The following is a 27,068-nucleotide window of genomic DNA, read 5'->3' as shown; positions in this document are numbered from 1 at the left end:
TGGTCCTCGGTATTCAATGGCTACAAACCCTAGGCACTTACTCTACTAACCATCAAAAGCAATTTATAAAGTTTAGATGGGAGGGGAGAAGTACAAGTTATTTGGGTTCCAACCCCCTCCGAATCAAATTGTATCATCATACCAAATGATGAAGTTGATCCAGAAGGAAGCACCCGCGTATGTAGTGCAGTGTCATCAGATGGAGATGTTGGCTTCAAGATTAGTTAGTCAAGAAACACCTAAAGTTCAAGAACTACCACCTGAAATTCAAAAACACAAAAAGGTGTTCCAATATCTTCTTATGAAGATGCCACTTGAAAAAGAAATCGAGCACATAATCGAAGTCAAAATAGAGTCAAACCCTGTCAATATCAAGCCGTATAGATATCCACGTCATCAAAAAACTGAAATCGAAAGATTAGTCCAAGATCTTTTGAAGTGTGGAATCATCTAAAAGAGTAGAAGCCATTATGCTGCTCCTGTGGTTCTACCCTGAAAGAATGATGGATCCTTTAGATTGTTTGTAGATTATCAAGGACTGAACAAGGTAACGATTAAGAACAAGTTTTTGATCCCCATTATAGATGACATGCTAGATGAACTTCATGGAGCCCAATATTTTTCAAAATTGGACTTGAGATCGAGATACTACCAGATCATAATAAGGCTAAAGGGCATAGCGAAGACTATTTTTTGAACACTTGAAGGTCATTATGAATTTAAAGTAACGCCATTCGAATTAACTAATGCTCCAACAACCTTCTAAACCACCATGAATGAGGTATTTCATCAGTATCTAAGGATGTTTGTGTTGGTGTTCTTTGATGACATTCTAATCTATAGTAAAACATGGAAAGAGCATCTACAACATCTAGAGCAAGTTCTCACTACATTACAAGAACGTCAATTCTATGCAAAGATGTCCAAGTGCACCTTTGGAAAAGAAAAGGTAGAGTACCTCGGACACATAATATCCAAGGAAGGAGTAAAAGTAGATCCTAATTAGGTCAAGGCTATAAAAGAATGGCCCAAACCAGTTAACATTTCCAAATTAAGAGGATTCTTAGGGTTTGACTGGGTACTATCGAAGGTTTATTAAAAATTGTGTCCATATAACTGCACCCCTAACAAACCTTCTAAAGAAAAACTCAGTTTGATGGGATGATGAAGCAGAAAAGTGTTTTGACGACTTAAGGAAATTATGTCTAATGCACTTGTATCAGCAACTCCAGATTTTTCAAAGCCTTTTGTAATTGAATGTGATGCTTCAGGGTTTGGCTTAGGAGCAGTATTGATGCAAGATGGTCATCCAATAGCGTTTGAAAGCAAGAAGCTCAACAAGCGAGAATGTCTCAAATCTACATACAATAAGGAAATGCTCGCCATTATGCACGCATTAGCTAAGTGTTGGCAATATCTCTTGGGAAGTAAGTTCTTTATACGAACAAACCATAATAGTCTTAAGCACCTCCTCCAGCAAAAAAACACTATCCACAGAACAACAAAAGTGGATTGAAAAAATTGTCGCCTTCGACATGGATATATTACATAAGAAAGGGAAAGACAACGTAGCAGCAGATGCTCTGTCCAGGGAAGATGAAGAATCATCATTACTTGCAATTTCGATTGTTGTCCCAAGATGGCTTAATGAAATTCAAAGTGAAAGTGCAAAAGATCCAAAAACAAGTGCTATAATCAATAACCATCTTCATAATTCAAAATTTGAATGGAAAAACAATATTATGTGGTACAAAGGGAGAATTTATCTAAGTCCAAATTCTAAATTTAAAGCCAAAGTTCTCAAAGAGTCCCATGACTCACTGTCATTCGGACATGTAGATTTCTTTAAAACCTACTATAATGCATCTCAATCATTTTCCGTAAAGGGAATAAACAATGATATTCAAAAATATGTAGCAAAATGTGATAAATACCAGATAAATAAAAATGAGAACATTATGACCCCCGGATTGCTCCATCCCTTAAACATTCTAAATCAGAAGTGTGAGGAAATATCAATGGACTTTAACGAAGGGTTACTTGTGTCCGATGGCAAGAACAAAATTCTCATAGTAGTCGATAGATTCACCAAGTATGGACACTTCATTGGAATGAGGAAATCAAACTCAGAAAAACAAATCGTTGAAATATTTTGCAAGAATGTCTACAAATCACATGGGTTTCCCAAGGTCATTGTTAACGATGGAGACATCAAACTCAAAGGTAATGTTTGGAAGGAATTTTTCAAACATATAGGAACCTACCTCAACATGAGTTGAACATACCATCCTCAATTAGATGGCCAAACAGAAGTTGTCAATAAATGCTTAGAAGCCTACCTACGTTTTTATGCAACATACAAACAAAATAAGTGGGTTCAATGGTTACATCTCGCCGAATGGTGGTACAATTCCATTTACCATACTTCAGCAAAAATGACTCCATTTCAAGCTCTATACAGTTACAAACCTCCTAAATGGAAGGATCTTGTATTATTGAGACAAGACTTCCAGCAGTTAAAGATCAGTTAGAAGAAACCCAAAGGTCGTCCAAGCACTAAAAGATGATCTACATATTGCAAGAAATCGTATGAAGTAGCAAGCTAACCGAAACAGAACAGAGAGAGAATTTGAAGTTGGAGAATGGATATTTGTTAAACTTCAGCCTTACAAGCAGTTATCCTTAAAACAGAAGGGAAAAAACAAATTGGCACCAAAATTCTATGTACCGTACCATATTAACAAAAGGATCAGCCAAGTAGCATACAACTTAAGTCTTCTTGATAAAAGTCGTGTTCGCAATGTTTTCCATGTACCAAATCCTGTCTTGATGTTCATTGACTGTCTTCTATGGTTTATGATCTCAGAAATTAAATTTTAAATCTGCAAAATTTAAAATGAGGTAACCCTATTGTGGTTAAAAGCCAAATCTGTAACTTAGGACCAGTTCTGCGGTAGTTCATGCAAGTTACGTATAGCATCATACCTCTGTTGAGACATTAATTCGTTGTGGAAATCGTGTTATCCTAAGGCACCTTATCACTATGCATGATGCATGGAATGATCAAAAACGAATTAAGGTTTGAAGTTTATTATGATGTGTACAGTCTGAGCTATGAAATTGTGGTTCTCTGTGGAAACATGCGAGTTTTGTGAGTTTTGTGGCATTATCATCTCTATAATTCATGTGAGACTTATATGTGGCACTATTTTTTGTTAGGTGATTGACTTTGTGGCACAGTTCTCCTACGGTATGCGAGCCTCTTTGGTGTGTGATGACATCTATCTTCTGTGGAAGTTTGCAAACCTAAAGCACCAACTCTCTATGGCATTTATACTTTGTCATGTGAGCATCTTTGTGGTGTAATGCGAGCCTCTATGTGGCATGGTATGCAAGCCTCTCTATGGCATGGTATGTGAGCTTCTCTAAGGTACATTGCACTGTGGAAATTTGCGAACCTAAGGAAATATGAGCCTAATCGAGGCAATCAAAATTCTCATCAAATCCTATGTGGCATCCTAGTTACAGTGATACTATCTTACAAACGCTAGTAAGAATATCTGTATTGATATGATGACAACATGATCCAAGCTCTGTGATCTGAGTTGATTATGATCTGAACTCTGTGATGATCCGAATTCAGTATGATGATCCAAGTTTTTGTTAAGCATGATGATGATGAGCTACATCCATGACATCTGGAAGATGACTGAGGCCTAGTATAAGTCCTAAGTGTGGAAGAAACAATGTGAGTTGCATGGAGTAGAAATCAAGTCCAAGGATTGTATATTTCTATGGAAAGAGATTTCTTTATCCCTATGAAAGGTGTCAAGTTCGTGGAGGATTCAGATTCTTGGTGTGTCTATGATACCAAGTGACTTCTATACATAAAAGAAGGACAAATCACTCTGAAAAAGGGCCAACCTAATTAATGAGGAAGCAATGAAGCCAATGATCCAACACCATATCACCTGGAAAGCCCATCATATATTTTAGAAGCCATACTCCATTGTAAGTCTCATGATCAGGATTATTGTAATGATTATTGAAGTTTCACTAATGATCTTCCTTTGAGTTTTGTTCAAACCCCCTTTAGAGCAATCAAACAGTGATGAGTAGCTCCGTCTCCAAATGGAAGGTATGTATCTATCCATTGTGTTTTTAGATCCTGTATTGGCAACATTCCTATTGAAGTAAAAGACTTTTATCTAGAGGCTATTATGTCATGAGACTTGTATCAAGAGATTTGTATGTGTTGAAAGTCTAAGTTGTGCTACGATCCGTGATTCATGTTGCATGTTGTCAATTAAAGAAAGGTTGAATTCCTCTTCGAGTACTTGAATATCAAAGAAAGAGTCATAAATGGCTAAATATATTATGATTTGAAGGACTTATATGGATAAGAATAATAAGGTTTATTGCACTATGAAGAGGAAAATATTGGGTTTAAAGTGATCAAGGATCACTGCAAATTTTTGAAAATCTAGCAAGAAGGTTTGAATAAGAAAGCCCTAGGGTTTGGTCTGAGAAAGCCCTAGGGTTTGCAGACCAAACCCTAGGATTGATAGAGAGAATGATGAAGATGGGAAAAGAATGCAAGAATGAGTTTGTAAAACCCTAGACTAAGCTTGAAGAAATTTTAGGGTTTAGAATCACAACCCTTGCTATACAATTGTTAACACTATCTAGACAAAAAGGGTTGGAGAATAAAGCCTTAGGCTTATGGATTGATCACTTCCATTTAAAAGAAGAACAAAACCCTAGCTCCTAGAGGATTTGACATCTTGATGATGAGGTTGATTTGCAGGTCGAATGCAAAGAGGCTAAAGATTAAGAGGGAGCTGACATGTTGTCAAAAAGAAAACTATCTTGTATTTCTTTTATATTCAAATTGTTACTGATGATATGGACTCCTTGATAATGATGTGAACGAGGACATCCCTTTGATGATGATGATATGGACTCCTTGATGATGTGGACTCCTTAATAATGATGTGGACGAGGTCAACTCCTTGATGATGTGGATGAGGTTGATTGAATTTGAGAAGGCTAAGATCAAGAATGAGCTGACACATTCTCAAGAGATAAGTACTTTTTTGTTTATTGTTTCATTATGAGTTTCTTGTCTTTGTATATCTTGCATGGTTGTATTTTTTCTTCCACCACCTCCTAGTGAGGATTGTGGGTACATAATGAAGACTGCTAAGGTGTGGAAATCGTTGGAAATGGATGGAAGAACAATGTGACGAGAATACTCATGATTGGATGAGCTTTGGACTCAGAAGTAGCATACAAGACCAACCTAATTGAAGCATGTTTTGATATATGATGAAAAGAAGTCAGTTGTGACTTTCAAGATGAAGATGATTAGATGTCTTGAAGAATTCCAATCAAAATATGATGAAGATAAGCTTGCAATTTTTTTGCTATGTATTGATGATATGTTCCTCACAAGAACTAAGGATTTTTGTGTCCAGTGTAAGAGGGAGTTATTCTCGTAAAGGCATGAATCTGGTGAAATCCTTGTTGTGATTTGGCATAACGGACAACGAGTCCTTGGACATCTCCATGATGAAAATTTGAAGAAGTTGCAAGACTATGTTGCTAACTTGATGGATCTTTCTGTTTGGCTCGTTGAACCACCTGATTCCTGACTCTATTTGGGTGTTATGTTGATCTAAATGACACGAATGTTTCAATTGCATTTAGCACGATTGATGTTGGAAATGTAGTTGATTTATGAAGCAGGCTTCGAAAGTTGTTTGCTGATCTATTTGATCTTGTGCTAGAATCAATCATGGTATACATGTTTGTTCATGAGAGGGTTGTTGATGTTTGCTTCTGTGAGAAGCCACAGCTAAAGCTGAATGAATACCTGGTTGTTCATCCTATTGTGTCTACTGAAATGTTTGACCAAGTGTTGAAATCCACCATGGCTTCTTTTATGTTATTGAGCAAGTTGTTGATGTTTTTCCTTTATAAGAAGCCTGGAATGGTTGAGAATTCCTCTTGGAGAGGGAGCATTGATTATATAGCATCCTGAATCTTCCTTAGGTTGCGACTGTGAGACCTATGGATTGGTCGGGAAGATTGTCACTCCCTTAGGTCTATTCACTGTGAGGCCAATGAGTCTGGTCGGGGAGCTTGGTTTTGAGGCATAAAATGATCCCTTAGGTCATGATCACTGAGACCAATTTGGTTGGGGCCACTGATTTTGTGATCTCTCCCTTAGGCAGTTGTTGTGAGACCTATGGATTGGTCCAAAAGATTGATCTCGAGTTCTCTCCCTTAGGTTGTGGACCCTGAGACTATATAGTCGGGGATTGAGATAGGGATTCCTCCCTTAGCTCGTGGACCGAGAGACCTTGCTTGTGGTCAAGGTGATGTACCTATCCATATGCTTGGTTTTGCCTCATTGACTGATCCCACCGGTCAGTAGGGCACTGACCTAGAAGCCATAGGGTTTTGGTTTTTGCGATATGTTGGATGTTATGTATCTTTCCTTATTATGAGAATAACGATCTCTCCCTTAGGATGTGGGCCAAGAGACCTATGGATTGGTCGGGGAGATTGATCTTGACAGAGAGAGAGACTTGTACTTGTGATCTCTCCCTTACGCTATGGACTGAGAGACCTATGGATTGGTTAGGGAGATTGATCTTGAGAGAGAGAATGAAAAGTACATCCCTAGCTAAGAGGGAGTGTTGGAAATATGGTAGCCATGGTCGGTATTTTCAACATGAATTAATTGAAAATTTTGAATTTTGATTTATGCCTCCTAAATTACTCAAGTCGGCCTCCTTTTGTTCAAGTTGGTTGGGCCCCTAAGAGGCACCCATTCGACCCCCTTTAAAGACTATTTAAAGGAGACCTCCTCTCCTCATTTGTACATCAACTTGTGTCTTGACTATCTCTGATCCAGCGAAGTTAGAAGCAGGAGGAGGGGACTGAAACTCAGATGGAGGGCTTGGCACTTCATCTTGTTCTTGGTTTGGCTATTATCCTGATGTTGCTATTTCTGATGTATTAATGAATTCTGAAATCTCTCTCTTATAAGGAAAGATTTATGGGTTTTCCCTTTGTGGGTTTTGCCCTGGCCTCAAGCCTAATTTCTGTGTCTTTTGTTTCATTGTCTCATGGTAACTTTCTACTGCTCATTCATATTATTGGTTGAAATTTTATTCTATATAACCGCTTGATGATGCTATGTGGAATCAATGCTAATTAAATCATTAGTAGTAGTTATCATGTTGAAGAAAATTTATTCTAGCTTGTGCCCTAGAAATCTCAACAAAAACATCAATCAACATGCACTACATCTACTTAACATTGAACAATATTGTGTTGCTTATATAAATTGGCACATAAGAAAATAAAGTTCTACTAGAAAAATTCACAAATACTCAAACCTGCGTTGCTATTCCAGCATGGTCCATTCCAGGCACCCAAAGAGCATTGTAACCACTCATTCTACGCCACCTGATGATGGCATCCTACATCCAAAAAGAAAAATGTTACAACGAAACACTGCAAAGAAAAAGACAATTGTATTCAAAGTGGAAAGAGGGAATTGTTATGAGAAGGCCAATATAAAAACAAAGGAATTACAGTACTATGGTCTACCTCAATAGAAGAGGTAAGACCATGCCCAATGTGTAGCGCTCCTGTAACATTTGGTGGAGGCAAAACCTGAAATAAACAAAAATCTAAATTTTAATGATGAAACAAAGAACTATTAATATTTTAAATCTGGTAAAGCCTAAATGTCATTTTTAAGACTAAATATGTGGAAAATTGATTAGCAAAAAAATATTTCTCCTCTTTCCTATGCCATTGACATAATTCTATGATCTAAAAATATAAAAAGGTTTTCGTCATAATTATGATCATATGGCAAAGGAACCACATTTAGATGGTGGATATGAGAAAGGTTAGATGCAAGTTAGCTAGAACAAACTGAGAGTGCTAATAAAAATGGTCACATGTCAACCAATCCAATTGCAGTGTTAATTAAATTGTATGTCCACCAGAAGGCCAACGGAAGGTGTTGTAACTTGTAACTACTATAAATAAAGTATCATCTATCTCGTTGCATCATTATTTCCATCATCAGATAGTACATATATGACCATTTATTACTGAACGGTTAGGATTTTGAAGTTAAAGAAGGCAAGGGAATCGATTGTGACCACAAAAATGTTTTTTCAGACTAATTCTTAGCATTTATAGTGAATTTAATGATGGTGTTTGACCATGTGGAGGTAACAACATCCTCTTTTGCTGCCACAAACATCATTAATGATAAAATTCTGCATTATAAAACATGGTACAATATAACAGGAATAGATTGCAACCTTCAAATTTGGCACTTTGTGCTACAGTTTGCAATCATGGAGGGGTTATTTAAAACAAAGGGTACATTTCTAAATTTCTATGCATGTTAACTTTATTGTTTCCTGAATTTCAGGCCGGTATGATCACTTTGACCCGTGATCTAGAGCATGGTCAATGCATTGCTATTTTTTATATATTTTCAAGTACTTGTGATTATGGTGATCATAGATGTTGTGGCTTGGATTATCGCATGCATATTATTTTCAACCTGATTCATTAGAAATTATGCAAGGTGATCACAAACGTTTTACATGTACAGTAAAATAGACATAGTATGTCTTAGAGGGGAATCCATGCTGGTCAGGGACATTAGCTAGTGGAAATAGTAGCTACATTGTTATAGGACAGTGATTAATAATGAGAAAAATAAGTGGCAAAAAAGTATCAACATAAAAACAGCATGTGAGAAGAATTTAATCACCAAAGGAATCTCATACTTTGCATGGAGAAGCAACCAAAGGAAACAGCTCAGTAGATATTGAACAGTCGAAATAGGACTTCCAAAAATTACAGCATCATTTCGTAATGCTGTAATTACTGATAAAGAAATCAAGGAGTCCATATTTGAAGACAATGGCAAGTTGACAACATACAAAAAAAATGCTGTGGCCCATAATGCTGCTAATGCAAACAAATTTATAACAAGCAAATCAGTGGCATCTCAAAATGACTATATATTACTTGTATATCAAAAGATATATATATATATATACAACGCTGCTAATACGAACAAATTTATAACAGGAAAATCAGTGGCATCTCAAAATGACTATATATCACCTGTATATCAAAAAATGTAAATATACATACAATGCTGCTAATACGAACAAATTTATAACAAGCAAAAGTAAAACAGTGGCATCTCAAAACTGCTATACATCATCTGTATATCAAAAGAAAGAAATTATAGATAGATCAAGACTGAACGAAGTGTAACATCATAATGTGTGTGTCTATCTGTCTGTCTGTCTTTTTATTCAGGGAAAAGCTTAAATTCTATCCCTGGCAAAATATGCCATCGAATATTGCACCATATATAGCATTTGTGAAAATATAAAAACAGAGAGGTTCTGAACAGAACCTACTCTCAATGTTCCACCAAATTTCACACAGGAATAGGGAAAGATGTCTGAGAGATGTGTGGAAACACCCCCAAAAATTTAGAATATTATTATTATTATTATTATCCAATTTTAAGGTCACGGCCAAGCCAGACAACAAATTGGTGTATGAGACCCCCTTGTTTGTGGGACAAGGGACCCACCTTTGCGCAGCGATTTGACTGCTACGTCAACTTCACCGGGTAGATTGAGGTACCCAACATAGGGGGCCGCATCCAAAATCCTAATAAAATTTAAATTTAAATATCTGAAATAGAATGACATTTATAATTTCAAAATTCAGGGGGAGCAGCCAGGCATCCCCATTTTCCAAAGGGAGCATCTTGGTGACTCCCTTTTCATGGAGAGTTCATGGGCTTTCCCCAGAAAGGAGAAACATTTCTACTTCTGATATAACCCTTTGTGTGTATGTAATGTTGGGTTTTGCTCATGGCAGCTAATTTATGCCGCCCATAATTTTGTTTAGAATGCATCTAAAATCATTTTTAATAGAGTTTAAAGGAAGCATTTTATTCCAGTGTTCAACAGGGATGCGTCCCCAAGGTGGGGTGCACGCAACTCATGCTTCCCACGCACCTACGACGGAGGGACACGTGGGGAAATATTTTCCCATGCCCCCCTTTTGGGAAAACATGAGGAGACACAAGGGAAACATTTCCGCAGTGTGGGGGACGCATTTCCCCAAAAGGGGTGCTTCTAGGCACCCCCCTTCAAAAGGGGGACACCAGAAGCACCCCTTTTGAGGAAGGACATGTGTCTAATAACCCTTAAAATTTTAAAAATTAATAATAAAACAAAAAAAATTAAAAAATAAAATTAAAACTAAAAAGAAAAATACATAACAAATATCAAAACCTAAACTAATTCACAATCCCTAGCTCATTTGACTTACCAAGCTTACCTCTGCTCGGCTTAACCCACGGAACTATCTAACTTACCAATTAATCGTTGCCTCTCTTCCCCCGCAAACGCTCCTTCAACGCTCATTGTCCATTTTTTATTTTCAATTCCAACTTTTGAGTCTTGAATCTAGATATCAATAACCTCAGACTGATTCTTTGACTTGTCACTTTTTAATATTATTGAGTTTCAGTTATATCAATTTACTATTCTAGTGTTCAGATTTCAGTGTCTACTATAGTCTATTTTGCTTAGTATTAATTAGATTCTACAATGATGAATTTAAATTTTAAACCAATTTAGAATCTAGAATGATGAAAGATGAATTTAATTTTAAAATCAAAGCAGATTCTAGAATGACGAATGATGAATATGGATCAATGCATTTCATTATTGAATCTCGTAGTGCATGGATGAATGATGAGTATGAATGATGTATGTACCAGTATGAATGATGAATATGGATCAGACTATTTCATTATTTAATTCAATTATGCATGGATCAATGTATTTATTCTTTCATTATTGAATATGAATTTGAATTTTATATGTGTGTGTGTGTCAATTGGAATTATCACGGGTGGTGGGCAAAATAGTTGTTATCTCCCCCACCCAAGTTCAATTCCCTGTGAGTGACTTGGGTTAGCGATCTTATCTAATTCCACTGCTGCAGTTTTTCAAATGGATCTATTTTAGGAGAGGGTTGGAGGGCTAGGCACCATGGGTTGGGAGACATCATTACATTCCCATTTTGCAAGCAATTCTGCCATTTCATCCCCTGAAATCACATGGGATGTACATAACATGTCCTGATATCTCAACAGTACCCAATATGCAGGAAATGCAAGGGTCGCATCCTTGTGGATCAACTCATCATATAGCTTTTGCTACAAGCATAAGAATATCCACTATATAAACAACATTGGACTTGATTGCCACACAATCATAGAAATCAAGAATATATCAATCCAGACTAAATGTATTGTAGGAAAGAAATTCATAACACCCAAGCATAATAGCAGAACTAGGCTAGTAATACCAAGTCCCGTAGGTTGTACCTAACTTGGTCCTAAAACAAGGTCAAAACAGTTTGACCTGGCAAAACTCATTGCCAACAACTGTAAATCGACAACTATGAATTGGAATCACAAGTATCACAAAGTTACTAACATGTCTTTCAAACCCAGTGAATTTTTTGGTATAAAATGTTAATTTGGCAGCTCAGTGACAAATTCCGATCATTGGACTAGACTCCTCTTTCCAAGAGGACCAAAATTGACCTTTGAAGCACTGGATTCGGATAAGGGAAAGTGTATTTTTGAAGTGAAGCCCACAATGTCACTTTTGATCAAGTCGGCCTAGAGGCTAATTAAGCCCTCCTCCGACACCTATAAATACATGTGACCTCCACCTCATTTGGACAATCATCAACACCCACACATCTCTCTCCTCTCCTCAATGGTTCATACAAAATTACAGGATCTCTTCACATGTGTGGACTAGAAGAAGGACAAATTACAGGTGGCCGAAATCTGAAGCTGTTCTGCAACTTTGACCAGCGTTGACTTTGACTTTCTGGGCTGATTTTGGGTTTGATCTTTTGAGAGGATTTATGTTTGGGCTGGACACATTTTTGGGCACAACAACCAAGGCATTTGGAGCACTTTGACAGCAGCAGAATTGCAGACTTGACCACGGAAGTTTCTCTCTTTTGACCAAGTTTGACTGGATATTTTTGGACTGTTTTGGGCTCTGGTTGACCAGCAATTGAGGCCACACTCTTTGATCTTTGACCGAGTTTGATTGGAGGACTTTGATTGCAGATTTGTGGACTGGTTAGAGCACGTTGACTGCTGTTGACTTTTCAGAATTGCAGATTATGACAGTTGACCAGATTTGACTATTGGCTCATGTTTTGGAGTTTGGTTGGTTGTATTGTTGGATAAGTCAATCTTTGACTTTCATCCTTATTTATGGATTTGGGCTCATTGTACTCTCTGCTGAACATTTGAAAACAATCTAATAGAAGAAGAATTTCAAAGGGTTTTTCCCTAGTCTTTGACAAAATCAGTATCTCTTGGTGATGTGTTGGTTGTCTCCTATTGTCATTGCATTTACTGTTCTATCTTCAGTTACTATTGTTTATTGGAAGAATTAATTATTGTTGAAAAGATTGCTAATCGAAGAAGTGAATTGGGCTAAAGTAATTGAAATAGCATAGAGCAGTGCAAAATTAACATAAATGCATCTAAATATTGTCTTTTATCGTCATAATATTGTATACAACCATGGATACAATATCATAAAGAAAAACATCACTTAGGATAGTAATATATTCAATTCTGCAATACCAATCACAAATAAACACAGCAAAGATCCAATATTGCAATTTTTTTACATGGATTTTATTTTGATAGGCAGTGAGGAGTTTGGAACCAAAGGGAAGCCTGGGTGTCCATTGTGGGTTGGAAACATCATGATATCCCCATTTTTCAAGTAACCGAATGTCATCCTCCAAAAACACATGGGATGTACTCCTAACAATTTCCAGTGTCCCGACAGTGCCCAGTGTGCAGGAACATATAGTTTTTGCTACAAGAGTAAGAACATCCACTATGTAAACAATATTGGACTTGAATGCAATACAACCACAGCGCTCAAAAATATATGTATCCACACTTAACATATTGTTGTAAAGAAATCCATACGACCAAAGCATAATAGCAGGACTTGTGTCATATAACCTAGACTTGTGGGTTATACCTGACTCGGTGCTAAAACTAGGTGAAATCAATTTGACCTGGCAAAACCCCATTGCCAACAACTGGGTTGGAACCACAAATATTGCAAGTACCTCATGTGTCTTTCCAACTCAGTCAGCCTAACTCGACAAGCCCCAATAAAAAAACTCGTTAGCATCTATATATATGGATAAGGAAAAACTATGTTTGAATTGCTTTTGTTCAATTTTTCCAAACTATCTAAGAACAATAAATGGCCCTGTGCAATTAAGAGTACCACAAGTTACTTGTTGTGTTAAAATTGGCAACTAGGGCCAAACTCCAGGTGGGTCATCTTATTAATGGAAGCTGATATTTTTCTTGGATCCCTCTCATCGAGAGGTGTAGGATTGATCAAAAGATCATCCGATTCCGATAAGTATTCATAGAGATATGAATTTATTTGTGTTATGGGACAATTTGTCAAGGTCAGCCAGCAACCAAATAAACCCCACTTGCGCTCAACGTTTTAGTATAAATAAAGGTGGCTTTCAAGTCATTTCAACACACTTGGGATCTCTTCCTCTCTAATTGTCTTTGGGTTTTAGCAGGAGGAGAGATCCTAAGGGATAGCACTGCCCTAATCTAAAGGGCAGAAGCCGGAACTGCCAGGAACTGCCGGAACTGCCAGGAATAGTCTGAACTATGGGAACTGCCAAGAATAGTCGGAACTGCCGGAACTGCCAGGTATAGTCGGAACTGCCGGGAATAGCTGGAACTGTCGAGAAAAGCCGTAACTGTCGGAATTGCCAGAACTGTCGGGAATAGCCGGAACTGTCGAGAAAAGCCGGAATTGCCAGAACTGTCCGGAATAGCAGGAATTTCCAAAAACCGCCGGAACTGCCGAGAATAGCCGAAATTGCCGGAACTGCCGGGAATAGCCGAAATTGTTGGAACTGCCGGAACTGTCGGGAATAGCTGGAACTGTCGAGAAAAGCCGGAACTGCCGGAACTACCGGAAATAGCCGGAACTGCCGGGAACTGTTGGAACTGCCGGGAATAGCCGGAATTGTCGGAACTGCCGATACTGCCGAGAATAGTCGAAACTGCCGAAACAGTCGGAACTGCCTGGAATAGCCGGAATTGCCAGAACTATCAGAACTGCTGGGAACTGTCGGAACAGGCGGGAAAGCCGACGCAAAGGGAAAAATCTGGAACTGCGGGGAATAGCTGGAATTGCCAGAATTGTCGGAACTGCCAAGAACAGCCGAAATTGCCGGAACTGCCGAAATTGCCGAGAACACCCTAAACTACCGAAAACTGCCGAAACAGTCGGAAACTGCCGGAATAGCCAGAGCATCTGTCTCCGAAGGAAAGCAGCATGCAAGGGACAACTAACTAACATTGGGACAGCTATATGGTACTTAGCAGCAAAAATGTTACAGCTAACATGCAAGGGACAGCTAGCATGCAACAACAAGCATGCAAAGGACAACAAGCATGCTAGGGACAACAAGCAAACAAGATGCAGCCAGCACGTAGGTCAGTATGACAACATGGTACAGCAATGGCACATAATGCAGTACAATGATGGGTACAATCATGATTAATGAAGCATGATCAGATGCAGCATAGTGATAATGGGTGCAGCATGGTGCAGCATGGTGAGGTGCAACATGATGACGAAATGCAGCACAACGATAGGTGAAGGAGTCACCTTGGAGAATCAGTTGAAGCAGCATGTCTTCAACTGATCTCATGTATCATCTTCTTAGAGATGATCTATGCTCTTATCTAGATAAGTCAAAGTGTTGACTTCTGTTGTAAACGTACTATCTCTCTCTCTCTTTGCTGAGCTATTGAAGAACATATAAGAAGAATTGATCAAGGGTTTCTCCACATTGGGTTTGTCCCTGGCTAGCGCCACATCTTGTGTCCTCTTGTCTTGGCTTGTCTTCTGCAATTTATGTTTATGTTCTATCTGCAATTTACTTTAATGTTGATGTGATTGCTAATCTGGAAAAGATATTGAGCTAACTGTGAAAATTGAAATAAATTGCTCTAAGCATAGAACGTACCTAAAATTAACATGGTATCAGAGCTAAGGTGAAGGCAATGCCCAAGCAAGAGTGAAATAGCAATCACTGGAGACAGTTGGGAAAGGAAAAAAGGATCAATGGATTCCTCATCCCTCTTCAAATTCACCAAGGGTGAAGTCGAAGCAGAGAATATTATCAGAATGGCGCAACAGAAGTTTCTAATGGCCTACCTAAAGATCACTTCAATGGGAAGTCCGGATCTAATGGTGGAAGGAAAGGCAGATGCCTTGGTTGGAATAAGTTCAGCCATTATGCGAAGGAGTGTCTGAGGTAGGGACACATCACTTGATGATAACAATCATTCCAGGGACATCTTTAATGATCAAAGGAATGACAGGTAATGCAGGTCATCAAGGAAACGGCCGACTCTTCAGAGAAAGCAAGGAACCCCAGGTATGAAGAATCAAATGTTGTTTCTGATAAGATAAAGAAGCGTTATCTTGTATTGGCCCTCTCCTTCAGATTCTTCGGGAATCTGGCTTATTGATCGTAGTACTTCAAGGCACCTCATTGGATAGAAGGGTGCTCTCTCGAATTTGGTAGAGACGGAAACAATCGTGGGATTATACTTGGAGTCCATGCCACCTATCCCGAAAAGGGTGTAGGGAATGTTACCCCTCAATTGAATGAGGGTAACTCGATTCATTTACAGAATCTCTTTTATGTACCTGATCGCAAGAAGAACCTAGTGTCCATTTTAGCAATGGAAGTCAAAGGTTACAGGGTGGCACTCATCGATGGAAAGGTACATGTTAAAAAATAAAATTTTCAAAGATGCTTTTTCTCATGGGTTCAGGGTTGGCAATTTGTATCAAGTTGCGGGATGGTCCATTGGGGATTATGTCAATTGACATATCGCATCTATAACACCGGAGGTCTACCTATGGGGTCCTACCCGATGTGAGTCAGATGGTGATAGGGATGCCTGAATTCAAGAAGAACATGAAGGTACATGTCTGAGATGCACCGAAGGAAAATTTTATAAGGGGACCATTCCCCTCATGCAGTAGGTCCACAAGTTTTGAACAACCGGAGGGATTTGAGATTGATGATCAGGAATCTCACGTATGCAGGTGGAATAAAGCCCTCTATGGCTTGAAGCAAAACTCCCCGGGCGTAGTATGAGAGGATTGATAGCTGTCAGATGAAGCTGAGATTCACTAAGAGTGAAGCCAATCCAAACCATTGTTTGAAGGTTGTGGATGATAGACCTCTCATACCAGCACCTTATGAGGACGACCTATTTCTGACAGGTGCAGACCCTCTCATTTGCAGAAGTAAGAGGGAGTTGGATTCCGGATGTGGAATGATAAACTGCAAGCCTATGACTACCTCGAGGATCTTAACTTTCAAAAGTTATATGGTAGTGATGTCGGACCAGATTTGGGAAATGCCTCTGAGTTTCATAAACTCATTCGCATTGATGTTCTTGGTGAACTTCTGTCCGGATATATGTTTTGCAGTTAGCATGGTGAGATCATGTTTGGTTGATCCTCACAGGATTGGTGCCAAGAATCTTCTGAGATATCTTCAGGGCACAATCTCTCATGGATGGAGATACACTGCCAGAAATATGAAACTGCATGATTATTCAAATGCTAACTGGGCAGGCAATGTGGAGGATCACTAGAGCACTTCTTAGTGTTGGTTCTCTTTGGATTCTACTTCGATATCATGGATGAGAAGGAAGCAGAATTCGGTTGCTATAGGCACCGCCAAGACCGAATACATAGCTACGAGTATGATCTCGTGTGAAGCTGCATGGTTGCAAAAGCTCTTAAGTGAGCTATTTGTACACATGATGAATACCACTGTGATTCTCTGTGACAACCAAAGGGGGGATTCGATTATTGAGGAATCCCGTATTCAATGGCTCCAGCAGATAGACATCAGATACTGCCTTATCTAGGATATGGTAAGTCGATGAGCGAGGAGGCTCCATCGCATTGAGACTGATGTACAGGTCGCAGAGATTTTGTCAAAGCCTCGGGGAAAGGTCAAATCTGTGACTTTCCCGAATGACTTGGAGTCATTGAGATACCTTCTTATAAGGGTCCTGCATGTTGCATGCATTGAGCTCTGGAAGCTCTGGGGGCTTGGGGTACTTACTGGAGAAACATACGACCACATGGGCGACTCACCCTCCCCTGGTGGTGCGCTATGTACAAGATGACAGGTTCAACCTTCCCCTGTGATACCCTGTGGCGACTGTGGAACAGGATGATTAGTTCTCCTGTGGGCCGGGATGATTAGTTCTGCTGTGGCAACTGTAGAATAGGATGATTAGTTCTCTTGTGGGCCGGGATGATTAGTTCTCCCGTGGCAACTGTGAAATAGGATGATTAGTTCTCCTGTGGGCAGGGATGATTAGCTCTCCCGTGGTTACTGTGGGGCAGGATAATTCGTTCTCCTATGGACAGGATGATTAGTTCTCCTGTCGAGGAATCCTACCCATGCAGTCTGGGACTCATGGGAAGTACCTCTCATCTGATCAATGAGTAGGGAAATGGGGTTAGGGACCATAGTAGTACTATCGATGGACGCATCGATGTATCTATCGTACTCCCTATGCTAGGATGACCTCCATTGATCTGGGATCAATGAAACTGATCTGGGATCAGTATGAGTGGTTTGAGACACTCTCTTGTGATATTGATCTGGGATCAATAAAACTGACTTCGGGCCAGTAAGAGTGATGTGACACAGTCTCTTCAGATGAAACTAACTTCGAGTCAGTAGAGAATGGTATGAGACATTCTTGATCAATTCTTCTTCTTCATGGTTCAACAGAGCAGAGCAGAGCAAAGCAAAGCAGAGCAGTGCAGGGCACTGATGGCAGAGATAGTACAGTCGGACATATGGATCAGTGGATGGAGTTCCCCTAGTTGAGGGGGAGTGTTAAAATTGGCAACTAGGGCCAAACTCCATGTGGGTCATCTTATTAATGGAAGCTGATATTTTTCTTGGATGCCTCTCATCGAGAGGTGTAAGATTGATCAAAAGATCATCCGATTCCGATAAGTATTCATGGAGATATGAATTTATTTGTGTTATGAGACAATTCGTCAAGGTCGGCCAACAACCAAATAAACCCCACTTGTGCTCAATGTTATAGTATAAATAGAGGTGGCCTTCAAGTCATTTCAACGCACTTGGGATCTCTTCCTCTCTACTTGTCTTTGGGTTTTAGCAAGAGGAGAGATCCTACGGGATAACGCTGCCCTAATCTAGAAGGCAGAAGCCGAAACTGTCGGAACTGCCAGGAATAGCCGGAACTGCACAAACTGCCGAGAATAGCCGGAACTGTCGGGAAAAGCCAGAACTGTCGGGATTGTCGGAACTGCCGAGAATAGTTGGAACTGTCGGGAAAAGCCGGAACTGTCGGAATTGTCAGGAATAGTCGGAATTACCGGAAACTACCGGAACTGCCGGGAATAGCCGGAACTGCCGGAACTAGCTGGAACTGCCGGAATTGCTGGAACTATAGCCGAAACTACTGGAACTGTCGGAACTGCCAGGAATAGCCGGAATTGTCAGAACTGCCGGGAACTGCCGGAACAGGCGGGAAAGCTGACGCAGAGAGCAAAAGCCGAAACTGCCGGGAACAGCGGGAATTGTCAGAACTGCCAGGAACAACCGAAATTGCCGAAACTGCCGAAATTGCCAGGAACAACCAGAACTGCCGAAAAAGCCGGAAACTGCCGGAACAGCCAGAGCATCTGTCTCCGAAGGAGAGCAGCATGCAAGGGACAACTAACTAACATTGGGACAGTTGTATGGTACTTAGCAGCAAATACACCAAGCATGTAATGTTACAGCTAGCATGCAAGGGACAGCTAGCATGCAAAGGACAACAAGCATGCTAGGGACAACAAGCAAGCAAGATGCAGCCAGCACATAGGTCAGTATGACAACATGGTGCAGCAATGGCACATAATGCAGTACAGTGATGGGTACAATCATGACTAATGAAGCATGATGAGATGCAGCATAGTGATGATGGGTGCAGCATGGTGCAGCATGGTGAGGTGCAACATGATGAAGAAATGCAGCACAACGATAAGTGAAGGAGTCACCTTGGAGAATCAGTTGAAGCAGCATGTTTTCAACTGATCTCATTTATCATCTTCTTAGAGATGATCTATGCCCTTATCTAGATAAGTCAAAGTGTTGACTTCTGTTGTAAACGTACTATCTCTCTCTCTCTCTGCTGAACTATTGAAGAACATATAAGAAGAATTAATCAAGGGTTTCCCCACATTGGGGTTTGTCCATCGCTAGCGCCGCATCTTGTGTCCTCTTGTCTTGGCTTGTCTTCTGCGATTTATGTTTATGTTCTATCTGCAGTTTACTTTAATGCTGATGTGATTGCTAATCTAGAAAAGATATTGAGCTAACTATGAAAATTGAAATAAATTGCTCTAAGCATAGAACATACATAAAATTAACAATGTGTCTTCTAAACTCATTGAATCCAACTCGACAAGGCAAAAACTCATTGGCATCAATATACACGAGAAAGAAACCTCTTTTTGTTCATTTTTCCCAGCTATCTTGCAATAATAAATGAGGCCTTGCATGGATGGAATGATGCCCTTTCGCCGTATTTTTGTATTGAAATCTAGAGGGAAAATCTCTAGTAGCCATCTATATTTTGAGTCAAAAATGTGATGCATCCAATTGAAAGTTTGAAGAGGACATATTTGACCATGCATGGTCTAAGAAATGCAACTGATAGGACCAAAGAATTGAATGATTTAGTCTGCATCAACTAAAATCTCCAACTCAGCAAGAATCACTTGAGAAGACGAGAATTTTAATCTTAATTGTTTTAAAATTCCTTTTTTTCCTATTCTCTATTTATTTACTTTAAAGCCTTTTTGATTATCTAAAGAGTTAAGCTTTCAATACAAACACTACATGAAGCAATGATAACGCTGCAATTGACCTGACCAAGGTTGATCCAATATCAGATTGGATTGTTGAGAATAAGAAGCCATAGTTCACGGCTGAGAACTTCAATTTTCTCGACATTCAGGAATAGACATAATGGACTTCCCATTCCTAAGTCTTAACTCAACAATTTTTAGTGTCTAAATTTTTGGCACATGTCATGATCCATAATCCATGGTCTTTCACAATACATGCTATCATGATATTATCTATTTAAAACAAGTTTACATTGACAATACATCTATAATGGGGAAAATATTTGGGTCAAATTGTGTGCTCTTCTACTTCTCTATTTGCTAAGGTTGTTGAGTTATGAGTCATACTATTTGTTAAAATATTGAGCACAAAAGGACAAAATATAGGAATATATCTCTTATTTTGGGGACACCAGAATCAATTGATGCAATAACGTTGATTCCCTTTTATTTGGTTCACAGGTACTTTAGACTATAACCATGACCTAACTGCATTAAGTTAACAACGTCTAATAAGATTTTAACAAACATAATTTTATTACGTTGCACTTCCTAGTATTGGACTGTTATACTCCAACACCCCTCTTAACAATACAACATTAATAACCATGACCTAACTGCATTAAGTTAACAACGTCTAATAAGATTTTAACAAACATAATTTTATTACGTTGCACTTCCTAGTATTGGGCTGTTATACTCCAACACCCCTCTTAACAATACAACATTAATATCCGAAAAAAGGAACTTCTTAAATAGATTCACTCCTCAAATTTGAGATCCTATAGGTACTCCATCAAGTTGTATTATCACCCTCATTGGGGTCAAAATCCCAAATTCTCTAAATTTCTAAGTTCTTGAACTCTTCAATTTCTTGAAATTCTAGAGTTGCCGAACTTCTCAAATTTCCAAATTGCTTGGAAAACAACCTGTTGACCACTCATGTGTCAGCTACCCTATAGCAAAATATAGTTTTTCAGACATTTTTTGTGGTCAGAGCAGTCAGACATCCAGAATTCATCATCATCATTCAGCTTTTTGGTCTTCAATTGTAATCCAAATTCTGCAACCCTGTGAACCATTATGTAAAAATAATTCTAGTATGTTTATAAAGACATGTAACACATCTAGCTAAGCATATGATTTTTTCTAGAGAGTTTCACTCTAAGGAGTTTTTTTTTTTTTTTCCTCGGCTAATTATTTGTGTTTTCAACTACAAATAATTAGTTGAGTTTTTCTCCCAAATATACCCCAAAGCTAGAGTGGGGCTTAATGGTAAAATCTTAAGTGAGTCCTAGTGTGTAGAGTCGATGTAAAAGGTCACACCAGATCATGTCTTAAGTCTTGCAGAAATTGGTTAAGTCCAAGTCTCTAACTTTAATTATTAAAATTTCCCATTGCTCTGGATTTTAATAATTATCTTGATGTAAAATGTAAAATCTAATGTTTATAGAAGTTGATGGGGGTATGAGTAATCATAATTGGACCTATACACCTCAACTTTCTATTTAGACACTTTTTGAGGGTTGAAAATATGTCTATCCCCACAAACTATAATTATTTTCATTTTCCGGCAAAAAATGGCAAAATAATTAGCCAGAAATTGATCAGAAAATACAAATGAAAGAAAAATAAAATTCTCTCCAAGTAAAAAATATTAAAAAAAGGAATGTGCACTTTCCAATAAGGGAATCTCCACAAATCAAGCAAGCAAAAATCCAAGGAAAAATTGTTGGGCCAGAAAACAGCAATTAATTCCCAAGAAAATTTGATTTTTTTTAGAAAAATCGATTTTTTTTAGAAAAATTGAATTTGTGGTCCAAGTTGGTTAAGTGAATGGGAATTTTTCAAGGAGAAAAATTCGAACCACAAATTAAACCCAAAAAAAAAAAAAAAAAAAAAATTGGACCAGGATCAAGGCCATCATCAAGGAATTCGAATTTTTTCTTCCATATCACGGGACAAGATTATTTTGACATGGATCAACCTTTCAACTAGTTGTTTTTCTCTGGGGTCAAGTCAACTTTCTGCACCTAGCCGTTTTCACTTGGAGAAAGATCTAGATCTCTCATTTTTGTCTATAAATTGAGCTCAAGGCTCCTCATTGTAAAACATGATTATTGCGATCAAGCTCTTGGCTAAGAAGCTCCGCTAGATCTTGTAATTTTTTTTAGCAATAAAATAAAGTTTTTGGGGCAAAGCTATGGTGTTATTCTTCAATCTATTATGGTATCTTGCACCGTTATTTGGATTGGGGAAACACTTTTGATTGGGCAGACCTGGTGGATTCTTGTTTGAACCACTAGACTTCCTTCTCCAAGTACCATCCAATCCCTATGGATCTAACAAAAAATTTCAGTGGGTAGAAATTATCTTGTTTGATCAGACTTGGGTACTTGGAGACATTCTTGTTTGAATCATCCAACTACTTGAGACTTGGGCACTTGGGGACATTGTTGTTTGAATTACCCAACTACTCGAGGCATAAGAGCTAAGAACCGATAGTGGAACTTTTTGAAGACTTATCATTCAGAAATTTGAGGGAGTTACTTTGCCATTTACCCCATAAAATTATTATTTTCAAATTTCTCTTATTCTATTGTGCTTAATCAAATAGATCTGGCTAATATGAGCTTATTCCTTGTACATCTGTAATTTATATGCAAATTTTGAGAATAGATCTAACCCTTCTAATATAATCTTGTTCATCTTGCATACATATTTTGGAATTTTTCTTCATGGTTTTTCTTTTGCAGATCTGAAGATGAAGGCAGGATAAGGGTTTGAGATTTTCTTCACAAACCACTCTGTAAATCGGCCTCTATTACTAACCGCTAGGGTTTCTAGCCCTTCCTTCAAGACCGAGAGCTAGAAACCCAATTTTTTTCAAAAAATCCATAAGCCACTAGCCTTGGAGGGCTTCCTCTCACATTTTACAAGGGGTTTTTATTTGATTCGGTAGCTAAATTTTTTGTTTAAAATTTCCTTGAGAAACCGCAGGCTTTCGGTGTCAATTTCAGGAGGAAGCCGCAAGCCATCTAGGGCTTATTTTTATTATTTCAATATACTAACCCTTCACTATTTTGCAGAGAATTAAAATCAATTTTGGAAGGGGCTTTCTCACCAAATTCTGGACGGAATTTCATTATTTGATAGCTTGCATATTTTGGCAGGGCCGCAAAAATTATTTGGAGGCCTTTTTCCTCAAGGTCATGAGCTCCAAAGGAGCCTCCTTCCACTAGTGCGAAAGTCGGTTTGGAAGAGGTTTTTCAGTGAAATTTTGAAGTTGTGGACCTCGAACCTTAAGAAATTCCCAATGAAAATTTAAATAAAATTAAATTGTCCTTTTTATTAAATTCTTGGTTGGCCATGAGCTTTCAAGCCTTCTTTTCATCTAAGGTTGTGAGCTTTCTAGGACTATTGTTCATTCTTGTTGAAGGCCTAGAGCATTTTTCTTACCTAGTGTGAGCTTTCTTGAGGTTAACAATGTGATTTTGCGAGAGGGCAATCAACAAGTTCCAGGACTTTGTTTTACAGGGATATTTCATACTATTTGGAAATTGAAAATCAAAGATTTTGTTTGAGTTCCTTTGTCCCTTAAGCCGAGGGCAACGAGGCTCTTTTCCTTCATGAGAAAATCATATTTGGTTAAGGATTTGGAGCTAGTTTCTTGTATGATCTATTTGTTGCTCCTTATTTCTTTGTTGTAACTTGAAGAGGATCCTTTTTGTTGTCTAGAGATCCATCAATTGTAAGCCCTCTTCAAAGTTTAAAGAGCCCTTCTCTTTGTCAAAATGGTCTCTCTTTGTAACTTTCAATAATAAAGAAATTATTTCTTGAGGGAGGTTGGGAATTCATCCCATGGTATCCCCCCTTCTTATTTAAAAGGGAGGACATTCTAACTCACTAACCTAGATTAGATCTAACTACTAACTTGCATCTAATCTCTTACATCTCTTAATCTTGTTATTGTGAGCTATTGCTACTCGATTTAGTTGCACTTGAGTATTCTTGTGTAAAATCATTTGAATTCTAGACTAAAGTAATAATTTGCATTAGCAATCTCATTTGCCATCTTTCGATTATCTTGTGCTCTTAAAGTTGTTTATCTTTTGTAATCAAGGCATTTGAATTCTTTCCCTAATCTTGTCATCTCTTGTTTCATTGAGTAATCATTATGCTTCATTGGTTATTTGTGTAAGCTAAGCTAATCTTGTTCTAAGTGTTTACCATTATCTTGTGGATTAGTATCTCTTTCTTTGAAGCATCTATGGTTATAATTGCATCTCATTGAAGCATTTCATTGATATCTCATATTGCATATTAGGGTTAGATTTGTATTCTTAAATATACCTCGAAGCATAAGCTTGGTTGAATAAAAAGACAGGCCAGCCTTCTCCAATTTTCAATGCAAGAGCTCGACCCTTACTCAATGATTAAAACAGGTGACCTTGTTCTCTTGTGGTCGAGTCCTTTGTAGGAACGAAGGCACTTGGGTCGTTAGAAGTCCTGGGTAGGTATCATTAATTAGGCCTTAGCGTCCTTTTCAAACACTTATTTCTACAATCTTGTTTAAGACTAGTTTCTGACAATTGAGGAGAAGGCCTTCACCTTAGATTAGCCATTTTAATTAAAATTGACCAAGATCCTTGCATTTCACATAGATAGATCTTGCATTTCATTCATCTCTCATTTGGTTATTGTAGCTAGAACTGTGGGATAATTTATTCACTTGCAAATTTTACTTTACATTCTTGTACTTGTTATTTTCATGTTATATCATTATTGAGTATCTTTTACTTGAAACACAAGTTTACATTTTCTCGCAAGTTTTATCTCGAATCTTATTGCTCATGTTTTTAGTTGCTTACAAACTCTTGGTTATTTATACTAACGCTTGTCTTGCAGCTTTGCATGTCTTGTAACTTGAAATATTATCTTTTGCAAGTGTTATATCTTTATTGAGCATTGTTATTTAGGCACTGGTCTTTATATGTTTATTTTGCTATTGCCATATTGATCTAATTAGAATTCATCTTGTCAACATATACATCGGGCATTAATAAGTTTACATGCTAAATAATCCTTAAATTCAAGTTACTTATAAGTAGTTTCCTAGCCCTTAGTCTCCTATAACTTGTTGTTTTCAGCAACTTTTTCCTTTCTAATCATCTTTAGGGACTACCCCCCTTAGCTTCCCTTTGAGAGAGCTTAAACGTAGTGAGTATGGAATAGGCGACAACCCTTGCTTTGAGCATTGCACCTTAAAGTTTATACCTTATGGGGTTGGAAACTTTCCCCACAGTTAGGTGTACATTGTTGAAATTTGATGACTAAAATGTTTCCTACAATCCCAACCCGGTTTTAATTTCACCTTATCACTCCCATTCAGTTAAATGCCCTTTCCCATAAACATACATTCAACATATAGAATTCTGGAAATGAAATTTTCAAATTAAAACACATGGGACTGTCAACACATGCTGAAAATAAATATGGACATAAACAGACCAGCAACACACATAAAAATACACACAAATTTTTGGTCAACTTAGACCTAGGCAAAACCCCTTCAATCTTCTCCGGGGAAAACCTGTTAGAGAGCTCTTCAAATTTATTTATCTTTCAAGTTCAGGAAAAATACATTTGTAGACAAAACAAAACAGCAAAATACAACTTATCTCTTCAGCCCAAAACTCCTTGAAAACAGCAAAATACAACTTATCTCTTCAGCTCAGATTCATTTAGATCAAGGGATGAGAATAAATGTGCATTTAATTCTCACTTTCTATTTTTTAACTCACCCATTAAATAAAGTACCCACATTGTACTTTATGTCTAAAGTCACTTTTCACTTTATAATTTAACATTGACTTTACCACTTAGAAAGTCACTTTCACTTTATAAAATCACACTTGGGAAAAGAATTATTTTGGGCACTTTTCCCTAGGTAGAGAATAACCCATGGGAAACCACTTGTCCAAGGTACATTAAAAATCAACACTTCCTCTTACCAAGGAAAGTGTTTCTCACCACACCCATCTTGTCCCTGAAAAGGACATGCATGCCTCTTGGCAGGGACTTCATGAGAACATCGGCGACCTGCTCATCTGTTGATATATACTCCAACTTCACTGCCCCCTTCTGAACATAGTCCCTGATGAAATGATATCTGATGTCAATGTGTTTTGACCTATCATGAAACACTAGATTCTCTGTGAGTTTAATGCAACTTTGATTATCACAGTGAATAACTGTCGGTCTCAACTCTTGATCAAATAGGCCATACAACAACTTGCGAAGCCAAATGGCCTCACAACTAGCCTGGCTAGCAACCATATACTCAGCCTCAGAAGAGCTCAAAGCAACTGACTTTTGCTTTCGACTGAACCACGACACAACTGTCGAACCCAATCTGAAGCAACACCCTAAAGTGCTTTTCCTGTCAAAAGCACAACCTGCCCAATTTGAATCTGTGTAACCTGCCAACCTCACTCCATCTCCCCGCCTATAGTCCAAACCATAATCAACAGTCCCCTGCACGTAGCGAAGAATGTGCTTTGCAACTACCCAGTGCACCCTCTTGGGCTCAACCATGAATTGGCTAAGTGTGTTCACTGCAAAGCATATATATGGCCTAGCATTGACCAAATACATCAAGGACCCAATAAGCTGCCTATACAATGTGGGATCCACCAAACTAGAATCTGAAGCATGAAGCTTCTTCCGATTGGTGATCATAGGTGTAGACATGGGTCTACAATCTGCCATGTGAAATCTGCTCAACACATTCACAGCTTATTGCCCCTGTCCTAGAAAGATATCCCCTCCTCTTGCCACACCTCAAGCCCCAAAAAGTAATGCATCAACTCAATGTCCTCAATCTCGAACTCCATAGCAAAGATC

At 38.4% G+C, this 27,068-nt stretch overlaps 1 protein-coding gene across 5 annotated transcripts in view; it reads right to left on the bottom strand.

The window, feature by feature from the left end:
• Positions 1-27,068, bottom strand: part of LOC149149211 (valine--tRNA ligase, mitochondrial 1-like) — a 277,751-nt gene that overhangs the window by 199,968 nt on the left and 50,715 nt on the right. For all 5 annotated transcript variants that reach the window (XM_089439538.1, XM_089439541.1, XM_089439537.1 and 2 more), the window contains 2 exons: positions 7,624-7,689; positions 7,410-7,493 (listed from right to left, as the gene is read on the bottom strand). In XM_089439538.1, the coding sequence (XP_089295664.1) occupies positions 7,410-7,493; positions 7,624-7,689 (150 nt within the window). The remainder of the gene's footprint in view (positions 1-7,409; positions 7,494-7,623; positions 7,690-27,068) is intronic.

This window comes from Pinus tabuliformis, chromosome 9, assembly GCF_031772625.1.
Source record: "Pinus tabuliformis cultivar Carrire ecotype Pingquan chromosome 9, CPIR1, whole genome shotgun sequence".
In the NCBI taxonomy this organism is placed as follows: domain Eukaryota; kingdom Viridiplantae; phylum Streptophyta; class Pinopsida; order Pinales; family Pinaceae; genus Pinus; species Pinus tabuliformis.
Note: the sequence above shows the minus strand (reverse complement) of the source record. Positions and strands in the feature narration are given on the sequence as shown.